The 12476-nt window shown below is 41.0% G+C and overlaps 1 protein-coding gene across 3 annotated transcripts in view; it reads right to left on the reverse strand.

Moving 5' to 3' along the window:
- Positions 1-12476, reverse strand: part of hdac9b (histone deacetylase 9b) — a gene marked incomplete at its 5' end in the record, with an annotated part of 49704 nt that overhangs the window by 12294 nt on the left and 24934 nt on the right. For all 3 annotated transcript variants that reach the window (XR_013812497.1, XM_079753079.1, XM_079753078.1), the window contains 2 exons: positions 1037-1152; positions 1453-1584. Coding sequence is in view for 2 of the 3 variants with exons in the window: in XM_079753079.1 (XP_079609205.1) it covers positions 1037-1152; positions 1453-1584 (248 nt within the window). The remainder of the gene's footprint in view (positions 1-1036; positions 1153-1452; positions 1585-12476) is intronic.

Here is a 12476-nt window from a genome sequence, read left to right on the forward strand (position 1 = left end):
AAGAAAATATCCCCTTGAGTAGTAACACAATAAAGCCTTACTCAAAACATGCAAGTCTGTATAGTCAAGTAAATACATGAATCCCACCTCAACTAGTGGAAAATCACAACAATGGCTCAGAATCAACCCTTACATGATAGTTTCTTGAAAAGCCGACTTCTTCCTTCATCAAAGAGTGCATAGTGAGCATATAGTTTTCATGCTTCCTGTCGTTTGTCCAGGGTCCCCACCCCTGAAGCTACTTTTGAGAGAACATCAGCACTGGGGCACACTTCCTATACCTTGCAGATGGGTGGAACATCTCTGAACTATCTATGTTTATCCTTCCAACCACCAACCAGTACTCGCTGACCTGTGAAGGGATATCCGGCCCAACACACAAGCCGAGGGACGAGTTCTCTCTGAAAAAGGACACCTAATGTAACGGTGCAAAAAAATGCCTTGCTTTTGCAACAGGCATGAGGTCTTTAGGGGGCCTTGCAGGTCTTCATGACATTTGCAGCTTGGTGCCAATACAATAGCAATCTGCTGTATGTTTATGTTGTTAGTATGTGGGTGTCTCTAGCTACCAGTGCCTGAGATATCAATGATACTCCTTCCCCATAACCCTCAGCCCCCTCACTTCCAGGCCAAAGTCAGCCCATCTTTCCCCCCATGTCACTAGGAGACCTGAAGAGCCTAAACAATCTAAAGAAAACACAGCTGGCCTGTAAAGATTCTTTGGGAGATATCATGTCGGTCTGCCACGACCCGCTCCCCCCACTCAATAACGATCTGTTCTCAGGGCTGAAAAGGGGACTTATGAACGCCTTAAACAACGGCAACATTACTAAAAATTATGAATTCAGGGTAAATGTACACTTAGGAAACATCCCAAGCTGAAGAGATAACAAGAAAATGAATGACCTTTTAAGTCTTTTTACCAACTTATTTCATTTGATGTCGCATTAGATAGAAAGATAAGTAACCAAAGTGTCAATCTCTGCATGTAATGAACCCCCCTGCCTGTGTCTCTTGGCATGTTTTACTGTCACACCTCAGTTTTTGTGGTGGTGGGCAGAGAGGAGGGTCCATTCTCAGCCCCCAGGGCACTAGAGGCCCCTATAGGGGAGCTGGGGCCAGAACCAGGGGCGCTGTTAGTGGGAGTAGAATCTGTGGAAAACATCACCGTTAGATGGGCATCGTTGTAACAGCTACATTCAGTGTTCCCAAATGCCCAGATCAAGACATGATCCCAGATATGAAATGCCTCAGTGAGAAAAGAAAAGTGCTTCACCTGGGAGAAGCCTCTCTGTTATTTTTTCTGAGAAAATATTTGTCAGAAACATCTACAGATAATGGAGTAAGAATTAAATCAAAACAAAAATATGTAAAGATATTTCAGGATATCTAGCAGTATTTTTTTGTGTCAATAGAAAATCATGACAGAAAAAAGTCCTCAGCTAGTCGTACCCATGAGCTCCAGAGCCCGCTTCTTGTAAGGAGTTATGATGTTGCCATCCCTCCTCTTCAGCATGGGACTGCTCCTCCGCTCAGCCACCTTCTGCTTCAGCCTGGACCGCACCTTCAGGTTGGGCTCTGAGGCTGCAGAACCCAAACAAACACAACCTTAATTAGCAGCTTAAGTAAGGATACATCAATATGCATTCAATGTATGGTAGAAAATACATTATCAAGCATTCAGAGCTGTGAAGAAAAGTGTTATAATACATTAAAAAAAGTATAACAAATGTACAAATCTCAGATCAAGGTATGATCAAAGTCTACAAACATATTAGCTTATGGAATTCCACATATAATAATTTGAGGAATTCAGAGCCGGTTTCACAGATCATAAACCCACCATCAAGCTCCTTTCCACCTCATCTCACAATTAGGGGAAGCAACACACAGGGGGGCCTATTTAAACGGTCTGAAACGCAAGTATGAAACGCGAAACACAAGTAGCGTTGTTGGTGGATCTTTGGTGCTGTTGCTATTATACCGACGGATAAATAACGCCCGACGCAATTCTAAAATGGGTTGGTCTGAAGGTGTGTTTTGGGCGTAACATGCAATGAACCAAATAGAGTGCCATCTTCCATCTCCTTTAAGTGCCAGTGCATTTGAACTTGACAAGTTAATATTTTGGCTGAGACAGATGCATGACCACATGAATTTCAAATTTCAAATGGCTCAGTTTATGGCCAAATAATAGGACTAATTCTCACATGGAATAGCGTTTCATTCTACAACTTCAGCAATACTGAGATGTCATGTAAATTTCGGCAAAGAGAACACATGTATGATATGCGGTCCTCTGACCACAACTGTGGGTCTATTTAATGATATGCATGCAGCAATACATTAACAAACATCGCTTGTTACCAGTATTGTATAGATTATCGTTATCGACTTGTGTTCATAATATGCATGTGTCGCCCCGTTAAAATACATTGCCATGGACTGTATTACGCGTTACGCGTTTAGTTTGCATGTTTAAACAGATTGGTGCACACATATTGTTGAAGTGCGCGCCAAACATCACCCACATTCATTCTTTTAAACGCTCACTCGCAGTAAAACTATGTTTCCTCACATTCCAATACTCTGCATTCCTAAGAGTTATGGGCTTGTACACGATGTCTGTGTCAAGAAAAATGTGTTTGCTGTATGGTGTTTGCAGATGCATTTATTTTATAGTACAGCTTCTTACCGCTGTATCAGCTGTTCTTTTCCCAAATAATTTAACCAACGTTAGCATTTACCCTAAAACGAGATTTTGTTTTGGAAGGCTAGGATATACTTTGCTCGAGTTTATTATTGCATGCAGCGCTCAACTATTGTTCTTCTTAAGTTTTATTAGGTGAGTGCTGCATGGAGCGCTCAACTTGTGTTCTTAAGTTTAGGTGAGTGCTGCATACAGCGCTCCACTATTGTTCTTAAGTTTTATTAGTCTGAATGCAGTAGCATTCACACTCTAGATATTGAAATCTTTATTAGTTTGAATGCTGTAGCATTCACACTCTAGATATGGAAATCTTTATTTTTCTTATTAGTGTGAATGCTGTAGCATTCACGGTCACGCGTAAGCTGCGAGGGGCTGAGCGGGAGTTATTGGAAACTATGCAATATTAAATTAAACGGAACCTCCCTTTTTAGGCCTATATACAGTACAAACATGGCGACCCGACCTTACGTATTTTTGTGTGATACTGCACGTAGAGAAAGGCAGGAGCTGTGGACAAACGTCCACAAAAGATTTAAGACACCAAGCTCTGAGACTTTGCTGTTAAACGCAAGTATAGTCTCTGATGAGGCTACTTCGCCTACAGCTCTTCTAACGGTGAGTATGCTAGGTACGAAGGTTTGTGTGTGTGCGCAGTCAGTCAGCACCCGCCATGGTGTGTGTGTTTGTGTTTGGGTGTGTGTGTGCGTGCAGTCAATCAGCACCCGGCGTGGTGTGTGTGTGTGTGTGTGTGTGTGTGTGTGTGTGTGTGTGTGTGTGTGTGTGTAGTCAGCACCCGCCGTGGTGGGTGTGTGTGTGTGTGTGTAGTCAGCACCCGCCGTGTTGTTTTGTGTGAAGTGTTTTAAGAGTTGTTGGCTGCTTTTTTAGGTGCACACATACTGCCCTCTCTCCAGTAGGGTTGGATTTAGTGATTCGTTTCTGAGTCAGTCAGACTCAGCCCCTCGTTCGTTCGTTCGTTCAGTCGAGTTTCCGGTAGCGGTGAATTGAATCATGGAATGAACGGCTCAGACTCAACGCCTCCCTCGTTCTCATTCTCATACGTCAACATTACAACTTTAACCAAACGCAGTGGGATGGGGGGTGTAGTTGATTATTGGATGTTTAACATATCAGCAAAGTAATAGACTTGATTTAGCAATGATGGTGGGTGTCCCGGGTGTTTTGGGCTCCCATAAACAGAACCCTGTGCAGCCAAAGACTAAATCTAGCTGCCAAAATTAACACTGCCTTCAAAACGAGAGCTTAATAATTGTGAAAAATGCATTAAACTGTCATCAGACAACGCAGTTATACGCTATTGTAATGACCTCGCCGGTGAAATAACGATGTCCAGTCATGAGTACTTGAAGGAACTTTAATGTAACAAACCAGGTCACTGAAAACCCGTAGCCAACGGCAAAAAGCCACACTAACAACAACCAGTTACCCGGGCAACCCCCCGACCCGGTCCCTTCAACGTGCAAGCCCCCACCCTCCTGTTCTCCCAAGGCCCTCCCCCAGCTGACCTGATGATTCGCCCCCCACACTGATTGACAAGAAGAACATCCAATGCATGCACAGAGAACAACTGGCATAACGGACAGCGAAATACAATGCAACACATAACACACAAACTCTTTAAATGTCCCAGGGTCGCTACACTATAGACTCTAGAGTTTCTGGTGTAAAGGCTGGGGCGAATTTCAAATGATAAATATGTACACTTTATGTTGAAAGTCTACTGTCGCGATTTCGATTGAAACGAATTGCGCGGTGACTAGTCTTCACAACGAGAGCTGGTAGGTTGTGAAAAATGTGGTATAGAGGCTGGTACGAATTTCGAACTATAAGTATGTACAATGCATCCTTTAAGTACGTCCATGCAACAGATGGCCAATGTGAATAATAGATAGCTCGCTCACTAAGCCCATTTGTTTTTTCCCCATTAAACCGGTTGATTTCTGTGTCTCATTGACTAAAATTCAACGAGAGCGTCCTAGAACAAAATACGATTGGCTGGCTCTCGTGAGTCGTGACGTCTCTCAGTCGGTCCCTCCTCACCACTCACACAGTGAGTGAACGAACTGTCAGCGACTAGTGGGTCTGGGAGGAGTCGAGTCTGAGAACGAACGAGACGAACGAGACGAACGATGCAAACGAGAGAGAGGAACCAGTACAGTTCGTTCGTCTTAACGATTCGTTCATTCGAACTGATTCGTTCGCGAACGAGTCAACACCACTCTCCAGCATAAGGCCTTTCTACACTGCCAAGCCAAGGTCGAGGCTTGGCACGCCCGGCAATTTCACCGTCTTATCTCAAGTTTCCTGTGTACAACCGAGGGGGTAAAATCCCCAGTTCGTCACGGTGCGGGCTTTCTTGGTTCACTGGAGAAGGCGAGTCTAGACCTCTTTAGAATAATTTGCATATTCTTGAATGTTTTTATTTTTTTAGGAATGAAGACACCCGCATGCAAGAATGAGTTCACGAGTGTAGGCTACAAACGCGATTAACTCTTTACAAATGCGAAAACGCCAACATATTCTTTATTTTGCTGACCACTTTTGGGAAAGTTCCAGGACAGTTCCTCTGCGTCTCTCTAGTAGATCGCACCATTTTTCAACGTCTTTGTTTAATAGACTGCATCACCTTCTCACATGATCAGCAGCTCGCGGATTTCACTTTCTCTCCGGTTAGAACTGCTCATGATGATATCTTGACAGTACAGCAACACCTCTACCCAACGTGATCAGGCATGATTGTGTGAATGCTATAGCATTCACATTCTAGATATTGAAATCTTTATTAGTATGAATGCTGTAGCATTCACACTGTAGATATTGAAATCTTTATTATTCTTATTCCGCCGTTTTTTTTGGTCTTCAACTCCTCCGCCATACTTTCAGCTACAGAAACCATTCAACTATTAAAACGTTCAGCTCTTTAATGAGATGATGGTTATATATCAGTGTTTTTCAACTCTTTCAACTTTTTAAACTATTCAGCTTTTTCCACCTCCACTTTTTTTCAACATGGGAGTTTCCCCTGGTACTTCAACTGTTTTAAGACGTAACTCAATCAAATTTCAACCGTTTAACTTCGTTCAAACCATTTAACAAATCTACACACTTGTATCTTCAATAATGTTTTAACGGAATTTCGATATCATTTAAACTTTCTTCAGAAACGCAGTTTTAGTTTCAAACCGTCTTATTCTAAAGTTGGTCCCATTGAAGCCGTCTGCCCATTCTAACACTTAAATTATTTAAGACATCGTAGCTCGGTCAAATTTCAACCGTTTACCTTCGTTCAAACCATTTAGCAAATCTACACACTTGTATCTTCATTGATATCAAAACGGAATTTCGATATCATTTCAACTTTATTCAGAATAACAGTTTTAGTTTCATACCGGCTTTGTTTTCAAGCTGGAGCGTGATGACATTCAGCAGCGTTGCCAGATTGGGCGGTTTCTCCCGCCAGATTGGGCTACTTTTGGAGGACGTTCAGGCAGTGTTGCCAGATTGGGCGTTGTTTCCCCCTCTATTGAGCTACTTTTAATCACGCACCGGCTCGCTATTCTCTTAAAGACACACACACACACACACACACACACACACACACACACACACACACACACACACACACACACACACACACACACACACGCACACACACACGCACACATTTCTGCATTTTTAGCAATGCTTTGCCCTTTTCATTCAGTGGTAACTTTATTTGTTTCCAACCATTTGCTTTTTCTTAAATGGTGTGCATGTTTACATTGTTTACTCCATTTAGACTTTTGAACTTTTGTTCAAATCCCTTCACTTGATTTAAGCCAATAACGTTTCTTTATGTCTCAATCTATGTGGCTTTATTAAAAAATATTTTCAACCTCACTTTGTACTACAGCACTCACTGCATTTTCTGCAGGAAATGCATTTTCTAGTTCTTTCTTATTTCTTCTTTATTATTCTCTACAAACTTTGGGACCTATCTCATTCCTCAATTTTTCACCTAGAGACTCCATTCCAATATGAAAATGTTCATAATAGCTTGGAATCGCGCGCTTCTTTTCAGATTTTTACAATATTCATCCTTTTAAGATATTCTACTTTTAAAATACTATTTTTTACAATGGAAGGCAATGGGAGGACGGCGGAGCCGTCCGCCCATTTTCTGACACTACTTCAGACTTCGTTACTTGGTCAATATTTGATCGGTAACAGAATTTCGATTACCTTTCTACTTCTTTCAACATCACAGTTTAAGTTCCATGTCAGCTTGTCTTCAGTTGGTCTCATTGATTCACACTGAGGTTAGAACGCGAGGACGTGCAGGCAGTGTTGCCAGATTGGGCAACATTTTCTTGCTCAATTGGACTACTTTTTACGACGTTCAGGCAGCGTTACCAGATTGGGCGATTTTTCATGCCTTATTGGACTTTTTTTAATACGTTAGGCTTGAAAAATTTGCATTAGGCGAGTAAATACATTTTTGGCAGGCTTAAAAAAAAAAAAGGCAGGGTTATTATAATACTTCCTACAAAGATCAATCAATACCATACCTTTCATAAGCCATATTGTTTGTGCAGTTAGTACCACCATTTCTTTAGCTACTACTACTACACTCTAAAAAGTATATTTTTGAAAAGTTGAAGTAAAGCACTGTTTTGAATAAGTCTTATTCAGATTTCTGCTTTAGCGACGGCACTGTACTTTTGTGTATTATATCAAATTGAAATTGTACTTTATTACATTGACCTGCTATTCTTATGCAAATGAAAGTGCTTCAATTAGGTTTTCCTGTCTAACGTCATGACGTAGACGTTTATTTGTTGAACGTCAACGTCTTGTCAAGCAAGATTTTTCTAGCTGAAGCTGACATTTTTTCTCCTCGTCAATCTCATCGTTCACGTGGTCAAGGTCACTCTGAAAAAACGGTATGTTCAATGTAGACAAAGTCATGTTTTACAATTTTTTTTTGTCAGATAACAAATGTTCTGCCTGTATGGGTCAGAAAATGTACATCTTAAGGGTTAACTTTAGTTAACAAACTGAACCGGACCAGCTAGTTCAGTCATGCTAACTTTAGGTAAGCTTAACATGTTTGATTGCATTTAACAGATTTTGTGAAATGTGTTATCCATATGTTCAAACCACTGGTGTGCTAAAGGTAATGTGGCATTAAAAATATAGTGATCGTTTTGCTATTAACTGATCAGTAGCAGCAGCGCTCTGCTGCTATTTCATTTAGCATTTTGCTAGAGGACACTGCCAGACAGTGAGAGTAAATGCTAAGTGAGGAACTTCTGCAAGTAACTTCCACGCGGGGCTCTCGTGGTGTAATACTGTTACTGAAAGTAGACTTAAGTTAACGTATGTCATACTGTGTACAGGTTAAGCTGCTTATTTGCACATTAGCGCGGCTACATTTAGGCTAACATGTGTTTGCAACTGTGCTGCGCGCGCTGCAGTTCTGTTAAGATGTGTGTGGGGGTGGGTGTTTGGGTGTTTTACGAGTCTTTACATGTGTGGAAGTACCAGAGAGTCGAGAACCCAACGTACTCTTTAAGATTCATAATATCAGAGAATATCCGTCAGTTTGACCGCGGCGCAATGAGTGTATAAAGATCTTAAACACGTCGGAAGAAAAAAACATTAATTTGACAGATGTGCCCGAAGTTACTACTTTACAACCTCGTTGATGACCAACATTTAGAAAAACATGTACTTTTAATTCAGCCTTGTGAAATCGAAGCATAGTGTCTGTGTGCTTCCACCTGCACTGAATGTATGTGTGCTCCCGCGGCCGGGGATACTCTTCTTATAGGGGGTAACCACATTGGCACGACACCGGCTTCCTCCATCTTCTGCGCCACCTTTTAAAATAAACCGCCTTTTCTCGTTTTCCGACGGAAAAAATCTCGAGCATGCGCAGAACGCAAAATCCAGTTCCAATTCGATTGACCGCAAAATAAATGCCTTTAAGTATCCACGCTGATGTGCAAATAAGCAGCGTAACCACTAAACTACATGACTTACGTTTACTTTCAGTAACGGTATTACACCACAAGACTACCCCGGGCTAGCAAACTGGCTAAAAGGAATAGCAGCAGAGCAGTGGTGTTGTTTAATTAGCGGCCGGACTCACCACTGTGCGTTCATGAGAAAGACATGCAACCTCTCTCGTCGCCGGGGTAAATGTTTGGTGACTGGCCCTGGTGGTCGAAGTAAAGTAAAGGGACGTCGGACTAGTGGGCTAGCGTCGGAGAAATGACATGAATCAATTCTCTCACTCGGACAATTGCAGTTGTCCAATTGAGGAGCAGAGTCGAACTATGGCTGTAATCGGATTAAGATGTGCATGTAAACGTACTGAATGACGAAGCCCTGAAGCAGCTGTGTTGTGCCAACCTCATTGGCTGGCTGCTCAGATTGCATTGTTTTCTCCCTCTTTCCCACATTTGCGAAATTAACCTAACAAGCTTAACACTGAATTGAAACATCACCACTCCCTTGATATTAATTCAGTGTTCACTTTCCCTGATTGGTGTTGGTTACATCAGCCCTGGACACAACTCATCAAACTACCCAAAGGTAAGTTAAACTGCAGAATTAGAGTGCTAAAGACTTTTTTTATGGCTTTAATGTCACGAAATGTTTGGTCATACCGTCTGAACCGAAATCAATTTCTACAGTTAAGGTGGAGTGCAGGTGATATTCAAACATTGTTGTCTGAATCTTGTTTTCTACAACGTGTTTTGTTAATGTACTCATAGTTTTGCAAAATGTAGTATTAATGCTCACAAATGAGTAACCCATTGCAGCTTAAATCTATTTTAAAAATCCTATCAAGGCCAGAATGTGAACTGACATGTAATGAAAAATGAGCCTCAGAGATAAAAAATAATAACAATTTGGAAGATATCCACATTGGATTTGATGAATTCAGACTGTTGAAGTCTTGCTTTAGCCTAAGATAAAGTTTTTAACAGTTTTACACAAAACAGTGACTGGATTTTGCCCGAACTTGATTTATATTTAAATTTATTTAGGAAAGTGAGCACTTTACAAACTGTACTGACAGAAGAAACAATCAAATGGCCACAAATTACTTCCAATGGGCATGTGTGTATTTCCCTTAAAACAGACTTGATAACTGTAACCCTTAAGGCACAGTTTCTTAAAGAAACAATTCAGCATCATGAATACAGAGATATGTTATTGCCAAATAACCATTGAAATATGTTCTGCAATATTTAAACAATACCTGCATGTTATGGAATTTATAATCATTTATATTAAGGTGAATGGTAGGCTATTACAAACTACATTGACACTGTTGCTGTCTTTGATGCCTCAGTCAGATAGGAATGCAGTTTCATATTTATCATACCATTTACAACGATAACCTTTTATGCAGTCAGTGTGAATAAATATTAATTTGCAGCATTTCAATGACTATTTACAGGCAACTATGGCCGTTGCATGAAGTTTGCAAAGGCTGCTACACATTTCGAGTTTATTGTGATTTATAAAAAGAAACTGGGGCTACTCCAGGGGCTTCATTTAAAAAAAGGGCTTATGATTCAAGTCAAAAGGTGGCATACGGTGGATGGTAGGATGATACCGTGGCATACGGATTGTTTAAACTGTTGTGTTTAAACAATTAACTCCACCACCACTATTGTCGTGTTCTTGAAGAAAGTAGTCCAATCCGGATCGCTTTTAACTGACTTTATTTGTTGAAAGTATTTCGGTATGGTAAGTATGAAGCAATGGGAGGGGAATTGTATAATACACGCGCGGAGTGCCGCACAGCTGATCTAGCTACCACAGCTGCCGTGCGATTCTGGCATCACTCTGACTCCTTCCCTGAAGGTGTATTGAGTGGGCGTGGCCTATCGAGTAGGCGTGGCATATGTGACGTAGTACATGCTCTGATTGGCTATGTGTTGAGAGCCCGCCTCCGGCTTCCTCATACGTGTTTTATGATGCTCCCCTTGTGGCTATGTGTAGTTCTTACAGCTTATATGTTTGATCCTGCTCCCCTTGTGGCTTTTTGTAGTTCCAACAGCTTATGTTTTGGTCCCGCTGCCTTGTGGCTATGTGGGGGTAATCTAGTTTATGTGCTTAATTTACGTAACACTATCTCCTTAAAAATTCAACCTACAAAGGAAATCCCAGTACAGCCAGTTTCTTTGTTTTTTCAGTTTTCCGCTTCATGTGGAGATGCAAGGACTGTGGGATTGTGTTAAAAAGAAGATCTGAGCTGCTCAAGCATTACAAACTGAGTCATAGGCACTACGGACGGGGCCATTCATATCCATGTACCTATTTACGTTGTACATGTAGATTCAAGACTTGGAATGCCCTACTGAGCCATTTATCAAGGAATCACCCTGCCCAACAAGCTATCAACAAAGCCGTAGCAACGTTCACATGCCATATTTGTGGTCATAATCAACTCTCCACTGAGAGGGAGTTTTTTAAACACATCTTTAATCATCTTAAAAATAAGGAGACTGTTACATGCGTGTTCCAAGGCTGTGAATATAAAACTAACATATATGAGAACTTCAAAAGCCATTAATACAGAAAACATTCTGGGACAGGGAATATCTTTAAGCCTGGTATTAATTCTGTTACAGAATCCTTTGCCAGTCTTGCCAGTGATATTTCAGATGGGGAACGTATAGAGAGCAATGACAATTTAGATTCTGCTTTTGTCGATGGGGTTTCTGAGAACTTGGAGAAGGATATCGAGCTTAAACTTGCGTCAGTCCTTCTTAAGTTAGAAAACATCTTCCTTGTGTCAAATGCTGCGGTAGATGTCCTTCTGCAGGAGTCTAACTATTTGATTGGTTCTCTTTCTCTGCCAATCATCAAAAGATTATTAGACAAGTATTACAAGATAATGGTTGCCAGTTTGACCAGTCAGTGGTTAAAAAACTAGCCAGTGCACTCTGTGATACAAACCCTGTTCAAAAAGCAATCTGAGATAAAGGCCCACTTTCCAGTGCTTGGAGGCAAAAGGCTTACTATAAGTTAAACTTTAATGTAGTGGAACCAGCAGAATATATAATAGACCAAAACCATAGAAAGCCATTCCAATATATTTCAATTTTAAAGTCTTTGATACAAATTCTTGACTGCCAGACAATCTTAGATCAGGCTGTTAATTTGAATACTGTAGATAAAAAAACACATGGAACTTGTGCACAGATATACAGATCCTTCTTTGATGGTGCCTTGTTCAAAGAAAATGGACATTTGTCTAAACAGGAAAGCATTTCCTTGATATTATATATTGACGATTTTGAAATATGTAATCCCCTTGGCACATCCAGAAGGAAGCATTAAATCTGTGGTTTGTATTGGATTCTGGGCAATTTACCACCGGGCTCTTACTCTGCTTTGTCCTCCATCTATTTGGCAGCTTTAATCAAAAGTACTGATCTGAAGTGCTATGGCTATGATAAAGTGTTAGAACCTTTTCTTAACGATCTTGTCATTTTGGAACAGAAAGGGATATTTGTGTCAAAGTTGGGCAGAACAATAAAAGGCACAGTTCAGTGTGTGATTGCTGACAACCTTGGGGCACACGGTATTGCTGGATTTGTAGAGAATTTCTCAGGGTCAAATGTATGCAGATTTTGCACTGCAGAAAAAGCTGACATCCAGACTCAAAAAGCAGCGTCTTTCCTTTGAGAACCAAAGACATTCATGCCGATCATTTAAGAACAATTGAGGAAAATGGGTTGCC

The sequence above is a fragment of the Pollachius pollachius genome (genome assembly GCF_949987615.1).
Source record: "Pollachius pollachius genome assembly, chromosome: 1".
NCBI classification, from domain to species: Eukaryota; Metazoa; Chordata; class Actinopteri; order Gadiformes; family Gadidae; genus Pollachius; species Pollachius pollachius.